This window comes from Cornus florida, unplaced genomic scaffold (genome assembly GCF_030987335.1).
Source record: "Cornus florida cultivar Cherokee Brave unplaced genomic scaffold, ASM3098733v1 CherokeeBrave_3.0.0_Hap2_Chr07, whole genome shotgun sequence".
NCBI classification, from domain to species: Eukaryota; Viridiplantae; Streptophyta; class Magnoliopsida; order Cornales; family Cornaceae; genus Cornus; species Cornus florida.
Window position 1 is genome coordinate 77,475,399 of NW_026775577.1, and position 20,521 is coordinate 77,495,919.

A 20,521-nucleotide genomic window follows, 5' to 3' on the forward strand; every position below is an offset into this window, starting at 1 on the left:
TTGTTCGGCCTAACATCAAAATATTTTTCATAACAAAATAGTATTAAAATATTTCAAATACACTATTTATCATAATATTATTGCATCAATAAATTATTTCATAAATATTAGTATTTATTTTTAATTGTGATTTTTCATCAAGCCCAATGTGAACTTCTTACTAGTATCCGCGATTGGAGTTAGTGACTAGGAACTCTAGACTCGTAATGTGAAACAAAGACTGCCCTATGGATTAGACAGCGCCCTACGAAATTCCACACTACAAAATTCTAAAAAGCAAAAAATATATATATACACACACACTATTCCAGACACCAACATCCTTGACGGTGCTCCGCGGCCTCCCTTATTATGACGAGACGTGCTCCGCTATTTCCACTAGGAGGAGTAGTGGGCCGTCGCGTATTGGAATCGTGCAATAAAACCAAACTACTGTACCAGTTTGGAGTCTTCTTCGTACCAGTTTGGAGTCAGGACGGTAACGTATATCTCGCATTTCAATTTCTGTATCGCCATCTCTCTATTATTTAACACTAATTTGTGACTTTATGTCTTCTACGTATTTGTTAGTGAGTTTATATATCTTCTATTTCATTTTTGTTATCATTTTAAATTCTATATTTGTTTTGATGAGCTTTTTTTTGGGTAAATAATTGTTTTGATGAACTTTAATTGCCTTTTTGTTCTGTTTGCATCATCAAATCGCTTCTTTAAATTAGAATTGGAGATTGAGTATATATATAGAGAGAGAGAGTGTTGAAGGAAATTTAGTTCAAATTGTAAATTTAATTTAATATATGTATACACACCTATATATGTATTTATAAGTGCTTTTAACATTTTTTTTTTGGTCTCTGCAATGCGGATTTGTTTTTGCGATGAAATTTTTGGAGTTTGATTTCTTTTCCATGGGAGTTTTATTTTTATTTTTTTTTATTTCTTTCCAGAATGTTCTGTTTGATTGATGCGAAAATAAACTAAAATATTCAATGTAATACCACTCCTTGGCTTAGTTGATGGTTGATTGGCATATTGATTTATTTTGCATATTCTTAAAATCAATGTAGGTACAACTTGAAAAATAGGATTCAGCATTTTATTTTCCTGTAATTTTTTCTCAGCAAGCGAACGGACTGTTCTTGAATTATCTTTTAAAAAATTCAACTAATTTTTTACTATTGATTGATATACTTGAATCTTTTTTTTATTTTTTATATTTTATTTTAAATTTTACATTTTGGATGGCTTGGGTTGGTACCGCTACTTTCTGAATTGGTTGTGTTGCTTTTCTTGTGCCATGAGTTTGTGGGACTAGCATGTGCAGTTTTAAAACTCTTTATGTTGCATTTGGATTTGGGATTAGAGTTAGAGGAAATTTAATTTAAACTAAACTAAGCCAAAATTTAAATCCCAATTCCAATTTTAAGGTGTAGATTCGGTACTCCCAGACATAGCTTTAGGCTAAAGATCCAACTCTACAGATGTGGTTCGGCTAACAAGGTTGAACACTATGATGGGTTTGTATTTTTGGTTGAGAGATCATAAAAAAATATTCAATTAGATTAATGAATCTTATTTATTATTCTACTAATCAATAAATCATTTGATTCATATGTAGGAAGGATTCAAATTAGTTTGATTGAGAACAAACAAGATTGTTTGGTATTTTTTTGCAGCTTGGGGAGAAATAGAAATCTTGTAGAAATATGTAGATCTGTTATTAAAGGGTATCTGAAATAATTTGGTAGGTTCTATGTCTATCACCTAATAAAACTTATTCAACTTGTATATTTTGTTGGCTTCAGACTGTATCGGTTAAAACCTGATTGGTTTCTATTTGCAATCATAATTTGTGGGTGTTTGTGTTGTGTTTGAGTGTTTATATTATATGTGTGTATTTGTGCATGCATACTTCTGTCAAATCTTTAAACAAATATGTGAAATCGGCTATTTAAAATTAAATGATAGCTATTTATTCTGCTCACTTAAAATTTCCAAAATAGCAGATGGCTCAACTTTTTAAATTCAACCCCACCGCCGCCGCCCCCCCCCCCCCCGCGCGCCGGGCGCCTCGTCCCCTTTTTTGTGTGTGTTAAATATTTGGCATAGCTCATATGAATCAAAGGCGTGGTGTAAAGAATTTATAGTCATGAGACTGTTGTCTTGTATCTTTTATTTTTATTTTTTGACACCTAAAATAACTTCTCTTTAACGCTGCAACTTATGTGTTATAAAAAGCAAATAACTTTGTATATTTTTGTTTCAGATGACTGTGTGTCAGACTTGTGGTGACGAAGGCGAAATTAAACTTCTAATCTACTGTGTTAAGTGTCAGGATTCTGCTGTGCATCAGTATGTTATATCACTGAATTCATTTCTTGGAATGTTTACTTGTCAATGATGTTGATATTCATACTCTCTCTCTCTATATGTATACATTTATATATTACTCGTATATCTTTTTCTTTTCTCATGGGAGGGGATCGGTAAAAGAGATTCTATCTATACCATAGCCAAGTGTACATGTCTAGCAATGCCTCTCACATTCTGCCACAATTTTGCACTCATTATACGAGAAATTGTTGGCCTAAATTGGACTCAGTTGAGCTCTATGACCACTATGAGCAAGATTATCAGCCTCGAGGTTACCTTCTCTTTGGATCTGAATCATATGTGAAAAGAAATCCTACTGAAATTATCTTTAATAGATCGGATGTCTTTGACTACTACAACATAGCCATGACATGGAAGAATCCTATCTGTGATAGTATCTCTATTAACATCTTGCTTTGCCTTCCAAAGACCATTTAATCATGCAAATCCTTCAGCATGGTTGTAGATGGTCCTAAAAGCTGGCCTAGGATTCAGTAGAGGCTTTTGCTTGTGTAGCTCTTATACTATAGGTTGCAACAGCTCATAAAGGTTGCTGTAGCATGGATCCATTAAAAATATGCTCCAGGCCATATTTGGTGTTTTATCTAAGCTTGACTTTCTTATGATTGTACTACCAATGGACCATAATTTAAAGCTTAAGATCTTAGTGCAATTGTTGTTAACATGATTTAAGAGATGGCAGGTCACAAACTTGATTCTGATTGTCTATGTGATTGATCAAAATCATGAGAGAGAGAGAGAGAGAGAGAGAGCAGACATATATTTCTTGTATATTCAACACCAAACCTAAGAAGCCTATGTAGGCTTATATAAAGGGTACGAGTCTTACTTAATAACACAAGGGCCCTATCACTAAATGTAATTACATAATGACCCAACATATATATATATATATATATATATATAACATTCTAACACTCCCCCTTAAGCTGGAGAATATATATCAAATAATCCTAGCTCGGAACAGATAGTTCTTAACCGGTTATGACCCAATGCTTTGGTAAACATATCAGTTAATTAATCTTCAGACTTCACGAATGGTGTAGAGATGCTCCCGTGTAATATTTTTTCTCGAATGAAGTGACAATAAACTTCAATATGTTTGGTCCTCTCATGAAACACAGGATTTGATGCAATGTGAACTGTTGCTTGATTATCACAGAATAATGGAGTAGGAGCTTCAACTGTCAACCTAAGTTCTTTTAGAAAATGTTGTATCCATGTCAACTCACTAGTGGTATGGGCCATTGCCCTACACTCAACTTCAGCACTAGATTGAGCTACCACCGTTTGCTTTTTACTTCGCCATGTAACAAGATTTCCTTCTACAAATGTACAATAGCCTGTAGTAGATCTCCTATCTGAAGGAGAACCAGCCCAGTTGGCATCTGTAAAACTTTCCACCCTGAGATGACCATTTGATTTGTATAGTAACCCAAAACCTGGAGCTTGCTTGAGATATCGGATAATCCGAAGAACAGCAATCCAATGTGACATTTTAAGAGCTCCCATGAACTGACTTACAACACTAACTGCATATGAAATATCAGGTCGAGTGATAGTAAGATAAATTAATTTCCCAACAAGGCGATGAAATCTGCCCGGGTCATTAAGCAAATCACCCTCATCAGACACAAGTTTTGTATTTGAATCTATAGGAGCATCAACCGGATGACCACCCAACATACCTGTTTCTTCTAATAAGTCCAACACATATTTTCGTTGGGATAAACTTATACCCGTCTTGGATCTAGCAACTTCAATACCCAAGAAATACCTAAGTTTACCCAAGTCTTTAGTGTGGAATCAATATTGCAGAAACAACTTCAACTTAGCAATGCCTTCAGAATCATCACCTGTGATCACAATATCATCTACATACACCATAAGAAATATGAAGCCAGCTTTTGTGCGCTGATGAAATATTGAATGGTCAGTCTGACATCTGTTGAGACCAAATTTTAATGCCGCCTCAGAGAATTTTCCAAACCAAGCCTGTGGAGATTGTTTCAATCCATACAGGGCCTTTTTAAGGCGACAGTGTGAAGATACTCCCCCTGAGCAACAAACCCAGGTGGTTGCTCCATATAAACCACTTCTGCTAAGTCACCATGCAAAAAGGCATTTTTAACGTCCAACTGAAACAAAGGCCAATGTCTATTAGCAGCAAGAGAAATCAAAACACGAATAGAAGAAATCTTAGCAACGAGGGCAAACGTCTCATCATAGTCAATAACCTTTAGCAACAAGACGTGCTTTTAAACGCTCAACGGACCCATCTGGAAGATACTTCACAGTATATACCCAGCGACACCTGGAGGTAATGGAACAAGATTCCACGTGCCATTCTGATGCAAAGCATCCATTTCATCTTGCATTGCTTTCCTCCAGCCCGAATCAGACAAAGCATCCTACACAGTCTTAGGAACAAATGTAGTAGACAACTGAGAGGAAAAACATGAGAATGATGGCGATAAGGAAATATAAGAGACATAATGAGCAATGGGATGTTTAGTGACACACGAGCGAGGACCTTTACGAAGTGCAATAGGCAAGGAATTAGACACAGTGGAATGCGTTGGATCCAAAGACTCTGAAGACAATGGAGGAGGCACGACAGCAGATGGCTTTAGTCTTCAAGTGTACACCTGTAACGGGACAGGCGAAGGAGATCTAGGTTGAAGAGAAAGTGAGGGAAGAGGAACAGCAGGATGAGGCAACTCAAGAGTGATATCAAGAAGTGAATCAGTATCTGAAAAATATGGGATGAACTCACAAAAGGTTACATCTGCGCTAATAAAGTACCTTTGAGAAACAGGACTATAGCAGCGATAACCTTTATAAGAACGAGAGTAGCTAAGAAATACACACTTTGTGACACGTGGGTCTAGTTTATCAAAACCAGGATTAAGATTGTGGACATAACATACACATCCAAAAACTTTAGGAGTAAGAGAAAACAAGGGAGAATCTGGAAATAAAATAGAATGTGGAGATTTGCTATCTAATACAGATGACGGCATACGATTAATAAGATGACAGGCAGTAAGAACAGCATCACACCAAAACCGTTTAAGCATACGCATATGAAACAAAAGAGCACGGGTTACTTCTGAGAGGTGTCGATTCTTACGTTCTACAACTCCATTTTGTTAAGGAGTATAAACACATGAATTTTGATGAATAATTCCTTTATCACTAAGATATGTATCAAATGGGGTTGAAGAATATTCCTTAGCATTATCAGAACGTAGAATACGAATTGGGCATCCAAACTGAGTTTTGATTTCTTTTTGAAATTTTTGAAAAATTAAAAATAACTCAGAACGATCTTTCATTATAAACAACCAAGTCAGGCGAGAATAATCATCCACAAATGTCACAAAATAATGAAATTTATTGATTGAAGAATGCTTTATTGGACCCCATACATCTGAATGAACCAAATGAAAAGGACTAGAGACACGATTATTAACCCTAGACTTGAAAGACACGCGATAGTGCTTACTAAGTTGACAAACTTCACATGACAAGAATTTCAAATGACTAAGACTAGGAACTTGACACTGCAAAACTTGAAGTGACGGGTGACCAAGACGACAGTGCCACTGGAATGGAGACAGAGAAGACTGAAGAGCCATAGGATAAGGTTCCAAATCAAAATAATATAAGCCACCAGCTTCATGCCCGTACCAATCTTCTTCTTTGTCTTGAGATCCTGAAACACACATGAAGTAGGATTAAATGTAACAGAGCACTAAAGAGATTTAGTAAGCTTACTGATAGACATTAAATTAAAAGGAAATTGAGGAACATATAAAACAGATGAGAGAGACAAGGAATCACTAAGTTAAGTTGTCCCCAAACCTGAAACCTTAAACCATTAGCAAGAGTAACACTTTGAGAAGGAGGTACAGAATTAAATTCAGATAGAAGAGAAGAACATCCAGTCATATGATCGGATGCTCCAGTGTCTATGATCCAAGGACTGCGAGTGGAAGACAATATACACGTGTGTGTAGTACCTGATTGGGCAAAGGTAGCCATGGAAGATGAATTAGATGCTTGCTTATAAGACAAAAACTGAGTATACTCATCTCGTGGAACAGCGACCGTATCTGATTTAGCTACATTGTGAGATCTAGAAGCAACATCATTCGAAGAGGAGAAAACTTGATTTGCATAACTAGATGGTTTGCCGTGAAGGTCCCAACAAAAGTGTTCACAGTATGATTAGAAAGGCCACAATGAGTACATTTTCATGATTCCCTGCCACGGCCACGTCCTTCCCGTGAATCATGACCACCACGTGTGGAGCGTCCCCCACGACCTCCATGGTAAGTATTATGTTCACCCTTTGAAACTACCAATGCTGAACGCTCACCACTCTGCCCAGTATTCAAATTTAAGGTGTCACTTGCAAGTGTAGCGCGCTGAAGTCGAGAAAACACCTCAGCAAGAGATGGAAGTGTGGGACTGCCCATAATCTGTGCACGAAAAGACTCATATGCTGATGACAAACCAGTAAGAAAACGGACAACATTAAAGTCCTCACGCTGTTGTTGCATACTTCGAACATCAGTAGTAATGGGCTGATACATATTCAGCTCCTCACAGATTCCCATAACTTTGGAATAATACTCTTCTATACTGTGATTACCTTGTTTAAGATTGAAGTACTGCTTACAGAGCTCATAAACATGAGTGATATTACCTGTCCCAACAGTTGCTGTAATCTGTTCCATATCTCCTTGGCAGTATCCAAATAAAGTAAAGTTGAACTGATTTGGGGTTCAATACTGTTTAACATCAGAGAGATGATCTGAGCATCTTCCTTTTCCCATGCATCAAAAGAAGCATCAGTTTCCTTGAGTTTATCTTTAGTCAGATGAGTACCAAGACCTCCGCCTTTGAGAAAAATTGCTACAGATTTAGCCCACAGTATGTGATTCTTCCCATTGAGTTTAACGGAAGTCATGGGATAATGAAGACTGGATGTGGGAGAAAGCAAATCTAAACTGGACGTCATGGTGAATCCAGTAAAATAGAGAAGAAAAAGAATGCAGAACCTGTATTCTGGCCGAACCTGGAAAAGGGCCGGATCTGGGCAAACGGGCCGGATCTGGGCTATCCCAGGTTTAGTAAACTAGGGTTGGAATAGCATAACCGTGTAGCCAAACACGGGTCTTCTTCTTCACACCTTCACAAACATTGCTGAACAATGCAGCGGAGGCGACGGCAACCCAATCAAAAGCAACGGCTGAATCAATAAGCAGCGACCGCTGCAACTTCCGGCCAAAAAAAAAAAAGGCGAATTGATGAACCTCACCTCTGCAAATCGAGACGGCAGATGTCGGCGAGCTCGCTGATAACCAAAGAGGAGCTGCCGGCGACAACGAACAATGCGAAGACGACGACGAATAAGCTTCAGATCTGATGACGACGAACGACGCTGCAGATCTGACGACGGTGAACGAGGAGCTGCCGATGACGACGAACGAGGAGCTACCAGCAGAGACACCAACACCACAATCACGATTTCAATCGCGATTCTGATCTTATACAAGAACAACCCAATTACAGACTCTCCGTCACTCTCACACCCATGATCGTGACGCTTTGATACCATGATCGAAATCATGAGAGAGAGAGAGAGAGCAGACATATATTTCTTGTATATTCAACACCAAACCTAATAAGCCTATGTAGGCTTATATAAAGGGTACAAGTCTTACTTAATAACACAAGGGCCCTATCACTAAATGTAGTTACATAATGACCCAACACACACACACACACACACACACACACACACACACACACACACATATATATATGACCCAACACGCGCACACACACACACACACACATATATATAAAACATTCTAACAGTGATAATGCCAATACATGCATGTTCTTGGCATGAAGGGAATCTAGCCACACTTGAGGTGGTGAGTTGGAATAAGGTTAAGATTATAGAATAGTTTGTTGTTAACATGGTACTTGACCTTTCTATGCTCGAGTCTTGTTGACTTGCCCTTGTTCGACTCATGAGAGACTACACATGAGGAAGGATTTTTGAACTAATGAATATTTACATGTCTTTTTATGAACATATAACATGGAATTGTTGTCTTTTTATGAACATATAACATAGAATTGTTAGAGCATTATTTAGTATCAAAATATCGCCAGTGTACTCCAGCGGCTGAAACCTAGTGTTATCGCCTTTACTTTTCAAAGTGAGTGGTGGGGGTTCAAGTCTCCACAAGGACAAACGAGTGTGTGAGTTTCTTATAATGGGGGAGAGGGAATTCATCACCGAACGTTAGGTAGATGGTTTCTTTGACTTAAAGCATAACTCCTATAGGAGGAGGAATATGAGGACCTTTTATCCTAAAATTAATTAATATTAGCCTCGTTACGATACTTAGAGAATATTTTGGTGGGATAGAATTCTTACATTAACTGCATTTTGATTCCTTAATTTTATGATTCTTAGACCACTTTTGTACTTGTTTTCTAATCACAATCCTTGCCCTTCTAGATGGTTGGATCTCTATTCACCCTTGATCAATCTTACCTATTTTTATTCTAAAAGAACGTTTCTTTTTGTATAACTAAGATATTTCCTATTATTATGAAATTATGAATAGATACATGAATAAGTTCACTTGACAAGTAAGTTCAATTAAGAATAATTTACCCATAGTTTTTGCACATAGATGTCGAAAAAACCACATCTTATAAAGGTTCTGTATAAGACTTCTTTTGCGAGGTTCACATAGATACCTCAAACTTGCTTTTAATAGGAGAAAAGACTAAAAAAAACTACATCTTTGTTTTTCAATTATTTTAATTATTGTTGTTGTTGTTGTAAAGAATAAAATGGAAGCGAAGAGATAAATAAAACAAGTAGAACACATGGATATTACGTGATTCAGCCACTAGGGCCTACATCCATGGCACAAAGAGCACAAAGGGCTACATCACTATTATAATACTCTCTCAATTCATACATAATACAATGGTGGAGGCTCCTTTGTATAGGAAAAGAAATTACGAGAATGGAAAGAATTAGAAAATAGGAAATAAGGAGGATTTTTCTCCACTGATTTCTCTTGTAACACCAAATCTTCAATAATAGGAAACAACATCAATTACTGAAAGATTTTCCTCCACTGGTTCCTCCATTAAATCTTCAATACTCCCCCTTAAGTTGGTGCATGAATGCACAACCTGCCATTGAGATGATGAGTAACAAGAAGCAGTGGCGTAGCCAGAAATTTCCTTCAGTGGTGGCAATATTTAATAGCAATAATATATATATATGTATATAATTTTTACCAAAACAATATATGTAACAAATTAAAACACTGATTCATAATATTTCTATTCAGTACATTCACAATGATTTTTCACATTTTTCATTGTTGTTTCAAAATTTAATTCATTGAATTAAATATACTAAAAAAAATTCATATTCAATGAATCAAAAATAAGATACGAAAAAGAAAATAACACAATTATCTGATTGTTCTAATATATCACATATGTAGACAAAATAAAAATAAAAAACCATGATAACCAGATCTAACCTTATAAGTTATAACCAAATAAGTCAATCCATCAGAAAATTTGTTAGAGTTGAATTTGTGATTTCACTGGTTTGGGTTGCAAATAAAAAAAAAAATTCTAAGTTTTATTTAGAAAATAATAATTAATAACACAATTACATAAACTAAATTTTGAAGGAACAACAGGTCCTAAAATAATTTTGATAATAATAACTAATAATTTTTCTATTTAAAATTATAATATCAAATAATAATTGTGAAATTGAGATGATAAAAAAAATATATCAGATTACCGCACTGCATTGAGTCTCTGTCTACTGGTAACTCCGCTTGCTTTGTTTGGATTGTGAAAAATGTTTGTAAATTAAAGATGTAATGGAAACAATTTATTTGTTTGTGGTAAAGTCAAAAGTATGATAGAATATCTTGATGAAATGTTTTTTTTTTTTTTTTTTTTGGAAAGTAGAAAAGAATATAATATTTTGGAAAAGTGGAAAAAATATCATATAGATAACTGTGAATGAGCTTTTGGTGTTATATATATATATATAGTATATATACGTGCACTATCAAATTTTAGAGGCTTTTGGTTATATATAGTATATATATATATATATATATATATACTATATATACGCGCATTGTCAAATTTTAGAGGGTACAATTATATAAATATAAAAAATTTTCCATATAAAATTTTAAAAAATTAAAAGTTCAATGGGGGCAACTGCCCCCACTTGTCCCTCTGTCGCTACGCCACTGACAACAAGTGTGAATGATTTTATTTTTTTTCTATAAATAAGCAATTCAATAAAAGCGTTCAAAAGGGGAACGCGTCTCTACAGGACTATAAAAACCTGGGTACCCTAAGCCCCAAGGGAAGCTAAAAACTCAACAGTCTCCTCAGCAGAGGAACAAAGTCTACCCGAACCCCAAAAAAAGAGAGCTAATAACGGAAGATTTCAGAACAATGATCGAAGATTCCTCTCCTTCAAAGGATCTTTTATCCCGCTCCCTCCACAAACACCACCAAAGACACAGTGGTGCCATCCTACAAAACCCTCGAGCTTGTGCTCCCACCCAACCCCCTCTCTAGGTGTCCATCAGACCTCTCGTAGATCTAGGCATGACCCAGTAAACTCCAAATAGACCTAACAAAAGATTCCAACATTCAACCGCCATTGGACAATGCAAAAGAAGATGGTCAACCAACTCGCCATTACACTTACACATGCAACACCAATCCACCGTGATATGCTTTCTCCTTCTCAAATTATCCAGTGTCAATATTTTACCACAAACGACCGTCCAAGCAAAGAAAGCCACTTTCAATGGCGCCTTAGTTCGCCACACTACCTTCCAAGGGAATACCACCCCAACTGAGTCCAAAAGGCATCTAAAAAAAGATCTCACACTAAACATTCCCCTAGAAGAAGGAACCTAAACAAGAGAATCCCTACCTCCTCCACGGATCACCTGGCTATACAACTCCTCTAAAAAACCAAAAACATCATCCGTCTCTCAGTCCTGAAAAGATCACTGAAAAAGCACATCCCAAACTGGTCTCCCGTTATCAAGGTGATGGCAGTCAGCCACCGAGGCATGTCTATTAGCCGCAATCCTAAAAAGTCTAGGGAAAGAACATCCTAAAGTGCGATCTCCACACCACACATCCTCCTAAAACCGAATCTCCATACCATCATGAACTCTGAATTTGATATGCTTAGAAAACTCATTCCAACCTTTTTGAATGGCTTCCCAGGCACCAACACATCCAGGATTAGACACCACAGCAGAGCACCACCCCCCCTCCCTCCTCCTAAAGTGACACAAGATAACCTTCATCCATAATTTATCTCGCTCAATACCAAACCTCCACAACCACTTACCTAACAAGGGCCTGTTAAAAGGCAGTAGTTACCTAATCCCAATTCCTTCAAACTTAACAGGCTTACACACCTGCTCCCAACGAACTAGATGATACTTAAACTCACCCCCCAAACCTCCCCATAAAAAGTTCCTCTAATGTCTCTCAATACAAGTAGCAACCGAGGACGAAATCTGGAAAGGGATAAAAAATATGTAGGAATGCTCGACAAAGTGCTTTTCAACAAGGTAACCCTCCCACTTTTTGATAAATATTGCTTCTTCCACCCCGCAAACCTCCTCTCCACTCTCTCCACCACAGGATCCCAAGCACCTACAATCCTCGAAGAAACCCCCAGAGGCAAACCCAAGTAAGAGATCGGAAAAGAACCAACTCCACAACCAAGAACAGAAGCTAATTCCTCAATCTTCGGAACCGCCACCACTAGAATCAAAGCGCTCTTCCCCACATTCACTTTCAAACTCGAGACTGCCTGAAAACAGATCAAAACCAACCTCAAATATCTCATCTGAGACACCTCAGCCTTGCAAAACACAAGAGTATCATCCGCAAATAAAAGGTGGGAAATCTCCAACTGATGCAAATCATCCCTTCCCACCCTAAAACCCCTGATGAAGCCCACCTCCGCCACCCTCCCCATTAATTTACTAAGCCCCTCCATCACAATGATGAACAGAAGTGGGGACAATGGATCTCCCTAACGCAAACCTCGTGAGCTTCCAAAGAAACCAGTCGGAACCCCATTCACCAACACTGAGAATCTCATTGAAGAAATGCAGAACTCAATCCATTTCCTCCATTTATCCCCAAAACCCATCCTTGCCATCAGATATAGCAAGAAACTCCAACTAACATGATCATAAGCTTTCTCCACATCCAACGTACACAAAACCCCTAGAACCCACTTCTCAATCTATCATCCACGCACTCCCTAGAAAAAAGGGCAGAATCCAAAATCTGACGCCCTCCTATGAAAGCATTCTGAGATTTCGAAATAATCTCATCCAAGACCACCCTCAATCTCAAAGAAAGAACTTTAGCTATTAGTTTATAAATGCATCCTAACAAACTAATGGGTTTAAAGTCCTTCACATCTACAGGTCCTTCTTCGGAATGAGGGCTACAAACGATGCATTCAGGGATTTCTCAAATCGCCCCTGAGTATGAAAAGTATGAAAAGAAACCTCATAGTAAAACCATCCGGACCCGGAGCTTTATCCTCATTACAATTTCTCAGCGCCTTCAGCACTTCCTCCTCAGAAAATAGAATCTCCAGACCCTTCCTGTTTGCCTCAGAGATCCTATCAAAATTAAGTCCATCCAGCAGGGGTCTCGTAGAAATAGGCATCGTAAACAGTCTCTGGTAGAATTCGGCAATCCCCTTGCAAACATCGTCCTCCCTACTCAAGACCACCCCATCCACGGTAAGTCTCTCAATGTGATTGCCCCTCCTATGAGCATTAGCCAACCTATAGAAGAACTTAGTGTTCCTTTCCCCCTCCTTAAGCTATAATGCTTTGGATTTCTGTCTCCAGGAAATCTCCTCCGACACAGCAATCTCAGTCTGGCACGCCACTCTCCTACTTCTCTGCTCATCACCAATGCCACCCACGCCTTCCCGACGATCAATCTCTGCAATCTCCGCCAAAGCCCTACTTTTCCTCCACTCGAGATTCCCTAAAACCTCCTTATTCCAACTTTTCATCTCCTTGTTCAACACTCCAAGCTTTCTAGCAAGAATAAAGCTCGGATTCCCAGACACCATACTACCTTCCCCCCAAGGCCTCACACACCCCTGGAAATCATCAGCCCTAAGCCATATGTTTTCGAAACGAAAAGGAGTGATTCTAGACCTTAACCCACTACAATCCAACACCAAGGGAATATGATCCGATGTCGGTTTAACCAAGGCTGCCTAAGTCGCATCCGGAAACTTCTCCCAATCTCCTGAAATGAGAAATCTATCCAGACGTGAAAGGGTAGGAGACTCTCTGCCATTAACCCATGTGAAAGAAGCACCCTCCAAAGGTAAATCGTGAAGAGGATGACCATCAATGAATTCTGAAAACTGTACCATAGTCCAGGAATATAGGTTGAGATTGATATGTGTGAACAACCCCTTAACTATGTAGATGAGTTTTGAGTAAAACCGTGAGAGTGTGCAAAGCAGACAATTTTTACGCGGGTTGGGGCGGGTCGTGATAGATGGTATCAAAGCCAATTTCCAGCCGAAAATGGGGGCATGCAAAAGCCCATGCAGGTCACACTAGCGAGGACGCTAGGTCCCAAGAGGGGGTGATTGTGATGTCCCACATCACCAGGGTGGAAAAGTTGTTGAGACTTATATGTGTGGACACCCCCTTAACCATGCAGACGTGTTTTGAGCAAAACATGAGCACCGAGAGGTGAGTGTGCAAAGTGAACAATATCTACGCAGGTTGGGGTGCGTTGTGATAGAGATAGTTACGAAGGATAGTATTGTTTGGAAACATTGCAATTTTTCATTGAAAGCAGCTTGGAACGTTTGTAGATTTATAGGTCAAATTCAGAAATGGAGTGCCTTAATTTGGAAACATAGCAGACCTAGAGTTACTGTGATGGTTTGTATCATCCTCCACAACAGGAATATATCTTTGGTGAATTTGCTGAAGCGTGGAATTGTATTTACATCTATCTGTCGTAACTGTTGGAAGAGTTTGGACACAAATGATCATTTATTCTACAAATGTTCTTATGCTCAGGCAATTTGGAAAGTAATTTTCTGTTTGCTGCAAATGGACATTCCAATTTGTGAATCACTGATGCAAGTTGTTGATTGGTTTTGTTTGCAAACAACTACTAAATCTATTAAGACAGGTGTTGAGTGCTATTTTTGCAAATACTGTTTGGAAGATTTGGTCTATCAGAAATGCAGTGCTTCATGATGGATGCAAAGATCAAGCCTCTTTTGTGCTAAAACTATAGTTAGGGAAGTTTTATCTTACCTTAAACTTAGTTTAGATGATTTTACAATTGTGCCTTCATAGATTCATGTTTATGTTGTCAACTTTTTATTTTTTCCAGTATATACTGGTTTTGAGCTTTTATAGCTCTTGAGCTGTAAAAGAAGGTATGACTCATTCTGCACTTGTACTAATTTTCTTTTGTATATAATACCATCCCATTCAGGAAAGAAAATGTTACAAAGGATATAATAATATGTGGTTTAACTGAGGTTATGAGCTTAGATAGAGTGGAATGGTCAAACAAGATTTATGTAGCCTGTATAAATAGATGAAAAAAGTTTTATTGAGTTGGTTTGAGTAAAAAATAAATAAAAAATTATACGTTGTTGTGGGCTTTATGAGCATGAAATCTTGATTATTCAGTTCTAGTTATTGACATAAAATAATTAATTTGTATACATTTTTATAGTGCTTGACTAACCCAAGGTTTATTGTACTTCATCAGCTATTGTCTAGACAATTTTTCTCCTGATGATGATTGTATCACTTGGATGTGTGTTGAATGTGCACCGAAGGAGGCTGCTGAATTGCTGTCATCGAGAAAAAGCGAGCCAGTAAATTTAAGAAAAGACCAGGCTGTTGAAGTACGAATGAATAGAAAGAAAAAGCTAAATAAGAACTGTTCTTTAAAAGCAAAAAGAGCTGTTTACATGGACAGACCGGCTGAAATAGCTCAGTTACCAAGTAATAGTTCTCTCCCATGTGAGGAGATGAAGAACCTGCACTCAATTCATGAAACACGAGGGAATCAAGAGCTTATAAAGCATAGAAGAAGGTTAATTCTTGAAGATGGGGACAGACCAGAAGATGAATTTGAATTAATTAAAGCTGCAGCTTCTCCGTTACCTCCTTATGATCATTATGGTCCAGTGAATGTTTCGTATGGTCAGCGATCTTTAAAATCTGATATGGACAGACCGGCAGAAACAGCTCAGTTACCAAGTGAGAGTTCTCTCCCATGTGAGGAGATGAAGAACCTGTACTCAATTCATGAAACACGTGGGAATCAAGAGCTTAGAAAGCATAGAAGAAGGTTAATTCTTGAAGATGGGGACAGTCAAGAAGATGAATTTGAATTAATTAAAGCTGCTGCTTCTCCGTTACCGCCTTATGATCATTATGGTTCACTGAATGTTTCGTATGGTCAGCGATCTTTAAAATCTGATATGGACATACCGGCGGAAACAACTCAGTTACCAAGTGATAGTTCTCTCCCATGTGAGGAGATGAAAAACCTGCACTCAATTCATGAAACACGTAAAAATCAAGAGCTTAGAAAGCATAGAAGAAGGTTAATTCTTGAAGATGGGTACAGTCCAGAAGATGAATGTGAATTAATTAAAGCTGCAGCTTCTCCATTACCTCCTTATGATCATTATGGTCCTGTGAATGTTTCGTATGGTCAGCGATCTTTAAAATCTGATAACTATGTGCATGCACGACCTATTGTGGATCCAATCTGGAGGTAATTTTCTCTTTGGTAGGTTTACAATTACCATTTGCTAATATGTCGCTTGATTAGTTTACATTATGGAACCACTCTACTATTGTGGGCACTTTTATGAGTCATAGCCTGCAATGGAGGGAAACAATTCATTGATTTACTGCTAGTTTACCTTTTCATCTTCTTTTTGGGTCACAGGGGTTCCTTTAGGATTGGCAACAAAAAGGATAAAATTCTTGTTGGAATTATGGCCCATTTATCTAGTAAAGCTTGCTCGAAAGTGTCTGATGCAGCATCTTTGTTACCACCAAAAGTTGATGTTGAAATTCTGCCTAGATGTGATGCATGGCCAAAGAGTTTTAAAAGGTTGCCACCCACTAATGATAGCATTGCTCTGTATTTCTTTCCGGAGTACGAAAGGTAGCTTCTTACTAATTTTAACATATGTTTCATAAATTTTTATTTTTTATTTTTTATTTTTTATTTTTTATTTTTTATTTTTTTCTCTGAATGCATATTCTGGTCATTTATATATTCTGCTGAAGGGATGAAAAAGTTTTTGACCGTCTGCTAGATGAGATAATTGAGCACAACCTCTCTCTGAAGGCGGAGATTAATGATGTGGATCTTTTAGTTTTCTCATCTCTTGAATTGCCACAACAAAATTGGAGTAAGTGGAAGAACTTCTCTTGATCCTTAATATTTGTCTCTATAGCAAGTTTATCAAAAGCAGTTTAATTTTACGGAATGAAGTTGAATTATCTTGAATTAATGTTTGCAGGATTTTGTAGGAAGTATTATATGTGGGGTGTGTTTAAACCAAAGCAGTACTCCTGTGCCTTGGTACAACCAACAATTCTTGAAAAGTAGCAGTTCTCCTTGTGTCACGCTAAAAGTGCACATTATTAGCAGCAGCCAAGGTCACGCCATTCTTTTGCTAAAACCATGACTACTGGAAGTACCCATGAGCAATGGTAGTAGTAGCCATTCGCTTAAGGCATAACATTGATTTTTTATTTTCTCACCCATCCGACCTAAATAAGCTTCAGGAGACGGAGCATGGATTAAGTAGGCGGGCTTAGATCGCAGCACAGACAATGAGATTATGGAGATAGAATAGAATTATAGAAGCATTCGATGTTAACTCCTCACAAACCTAGAAGACTTTGGGCCATTTGTTAGGTTGACAAAGACACTGACATTTGTGAGCCTTATCTAGAACCATTTCATTGGAGTAGTTTTGACCTGAAGTTGGGTTTGTGCTCATCTGGCAGGGATGATTTTGGGAATAGGGCATCAGGGTGTCAGTTACTACCAAGCAATCCCTTCGTGTTGTACAAAGTTTAGTGTCGTGATGGCTTCTAGTATAGTTTCATTTTGGGTCATCTGCACGTGGAGTTGCTGATTTTGAAAAATTATAGCTTTAATGGCATCATCTGATTCATCTGCATGTGGAGTGCCTGGCTGATTTTGGGATATCATAGCTTTAGTGGTACATTGTTCTTTTTCTTTTTGAACATCCCCTTTTGGAGGGCTTTCGCATTGCTGTTTATTTCTAATATAGCTAGAATGGGATCCACCAAGTCTTATTAGCATGAAGAGCATGCACTATTGATTTTTAGATACAATGATGTTGCGTATGGGAGTACCAAATCGGCACCTTGGATATGGAATTGTAGAAAATTTAGTATTCTCAATACCAAATCCAAGTGACCGATACGGTGCTCCCAAACATAGCATGATATTTCTGATGTCTTTTCACTGTATTTTGTTTTCTATTTTCTTTTTCCTTATTTCCCCGGTTTTTTTCCGTCTGATTTCTATTTTGAGCTCTAAATCTTATAGCAGTTTTTGAATCATATTTTAACCTAAGGAAATTTGTTTCTCTTACAACTTCAGCTGTTAAACCAAATTTTGCAGATCGAAAAGACTTTCTTTTCATGTTAATTAAAAGAAAATTGAAATGTGATGTTTCTTAGAACTGATCAATTTCGTGTCTGTATGTAATAATTTATCTGAAAGAGAGAGAGAGGCCCTCATTTTAGGAGAAATCCTATTTTTGTCGCATTTAATCTAATTTCGGTGTATTCCATTCCATTTTTGAAACTTTTTAAAAAAAAAAAAAAATTCACAAATCAGAACTAAAAATTGGTCAAATCGCCATTCCTTTCCTCCTCTCAATCGCCCGATAATTTCTACTAGTCGTCTCTTGTCATGGCCGGCCAGGTGGCAAATATACTTTCGAATTGTATTGTCTGGGGTCCAGAAATGGCCTAAACAATGTCTAGAGTCTCTATATAACCCGGACTTGAGGAGCAATTTGAAGCCAATATGTATTCCCTTGAATTGGTCATGACCATGATATACCTACATTGGTCTTCCTCTTAGCTGCATTTGTTTGGATGTAAATTGTTTTAAAGAATTATTACTATTTTTTATTTTTTTGGGTGTTTGGTTGTCCAAAATTTAAGTAAAATATTTGTTGCCTAAAATATTTTATCAAAATCTAACAAAAATAACTTGTACTTTTATTTAGGAAAAATTTTCAGGACATTTGGCAAATACCAAAAAGTAAAAATGATATATATATATATATATATATATATATTACCTAAAAAGGTTTTATATAGTATATATATATATATATTTTTGTATTTATTTATTTATTTATTATGAGAAAGATATTTTATGTCCAAAGAAATGGGCCTTAATGTTATTAGACTCGAGAAATCTTCATATGTACTTTGGTTGATGAGATCTCTACTAATATTTCGGATTTGGAATACTAAAAGTGGTTTTAATCTATACGTAAACAATCGTTTTTGGTATAGGAGTGTTTTGAGTAGAAATTAGAATCATGTTTGGTAACAAAAATTTGTTTTGGGAAAATTGAAACCAAAAACATGAAAACATGTTTGGTAAGGTCATGCGTTTTAAGAAATCCGAAAACAAAACACGTTTGGAAAGTTCTTTTGTTGTCAAAATTTCTAAATCAATAACATGACACCTGTTTAATAAATGTTGTTTTGTTTTTGTTTTGAAAAATTTAATATATATTAATATAATTATAAGTTAATATCTAATGGTCCAATTTTATATGATTTGAGATATTTTAAAAAAAAAAAAAAAAAAAAAAATTTCTTCATTTGGAAAAAAATTACAATTTTTTTTTTTTTTCCATTAACAGTCGGAATTAAATTACATGTATTAGATCATATTGAATAGGTATCAGGCACAAACATGATTAGAATAACCTATATTTCACTATGTCATTGAAAATATAATATATTATATTGATATAATTTGACAAATTTAGAAAAAAAAAATATATTCATTAACACTAGGGCTGCAAGTTAGGCTGGCCCAACCCAGCTCAATCCCAACCCAATTTCAACCCGAAATCGGGTTGGGTTGGGCAAACCCAAATTGTACCAACATGGGTTATAGCCATAACCCAGAACGAATATTTTCGGGCGGGTCGAGATGGGTTGAGGTTTTTTAAATTTTTATAAAGTTTTTTTTTTCCTCAGAAATATATATATATATATATATACATATATTATATATATTTGATTATATTATTATTAAAAAATAAAATATTTTTAGAGCAAATCATTTCAGCCTCCCCAATCGCCTTAGTCTCTATTCTTGTTCTCGTCTCTCTCTGCAACTGCAAACTACAAAATCTACAAGAATCTGAAGTTCAAAACCCATATATTTCAGTTTATCTATATATCTGCAAGAATCAAAAGTTCAAAACCCATATCAGTTTTCATTGCTTGTTGTTCCAGTTCGGGTTCACTTTTCTCCAGCTTCAGTCGCTGTCTCTCAAGTCTCAAGCTTGCCCCCCTCTCTCTTTGCAACTGTTAACTTGTATGTATGGGTTTTATTTTAATTTTTGGAAGTGACAGCGACAGCGGTAGAGGCGGAGGGACGACAATGGCGGTGGATCAACGGTTGAGGGCGAGGGACGGCGGCAGCATCAGAGGGGACGGCGGCGGCGACAGAAGGATGGCGTTGGCAGCAGAGGGGACGGTGGCGGCGGCAGAGGGACAGTAGCGGCAGAGGGAGAAAGAGAGAAAGAGAAAAAAAAAATTTAATTTTGGGTTTTGGGTTGGGTTCCGGCTCAGCCCAACCCGAATATGAGCCCGATTTGTGAATTTAAAGCCCAAATTTCAAAATTCCTGGGTTGGGGTTAGGTTATGCTAGGTTA

General features: G+C 37.1%; 1 protein-coding gene across 4 annotated transcripts; it reads left to right on the plus strand.

The window, feature by feature from the left end:
- The first annotated feature begins 230 nt into the window (after window positions 1-230).
- On the plus strand, window positions 231-17,903 carry LOC132267322 (PHD finger-containing protein 1-like). Of its 4 annotated transcripts, none has more exons than XM_059768464.1 (6): window positions 231-483; window positions 2,267-2,352; window positions 15,310-16,329; window positions 16,507-16,728; window positions 16,854-16,978; window positions 17,090-17,903. In XM_059768464.1, the coding sequence occupies exons 1-6, from the start codon at window positions 352-354 to the stop codon at window positions 17,176-17,178; spliced, it is 1,674 nt and encodes a 557-aa protein (XP_059624447.1). In that variant the 5' UTR covers window positions 231-351; the 3' UTR covers window positions 17,179-17,903. The 4 variants fall into 4 exon arrangements, with proteins under 4 accessions (XP_059624447.1, XP_059624448.1, XP_059624449.1 ...); XM_059768465.1 differs by having other exon boundaries at window positions 352-478; XM_059768466.1 differs by lacking the exon at window positions 231-483 and adding an exon at window positions 14,712-14,968 and having other exon boundaries at window positions 2,298-2,352.
- The last annotated feature ends 2,618 nt before the right edge of the window (window positions 17,904-20,521 follow it).

Excerpts from the sequence above, each read along its gene's own strand:
- LOC132267322 (XM_059768464.1), top strand. The coding sequence starts at position 352 with ATGACGAGACGTGCTCCGCTATTTCCACTAGGAGGAGTAGTGGGCCGT. Across the intron at positions 484-2,266 it reads TTTGGAGTCAGGACGGTAAC|ATGACTGTGTGTCAGACTTG; the intron begins GTATATCTCGCA and ends TTTTTGTTTCAG. Across the intron at positions 16,729-16,853 it reads TTCTTTCCGGAGTACGAAAG|GGATGAAAAAGTTTTTGACC; the intron begins GTAGCTTCTTAC and ends ATTCTGCTGAAG.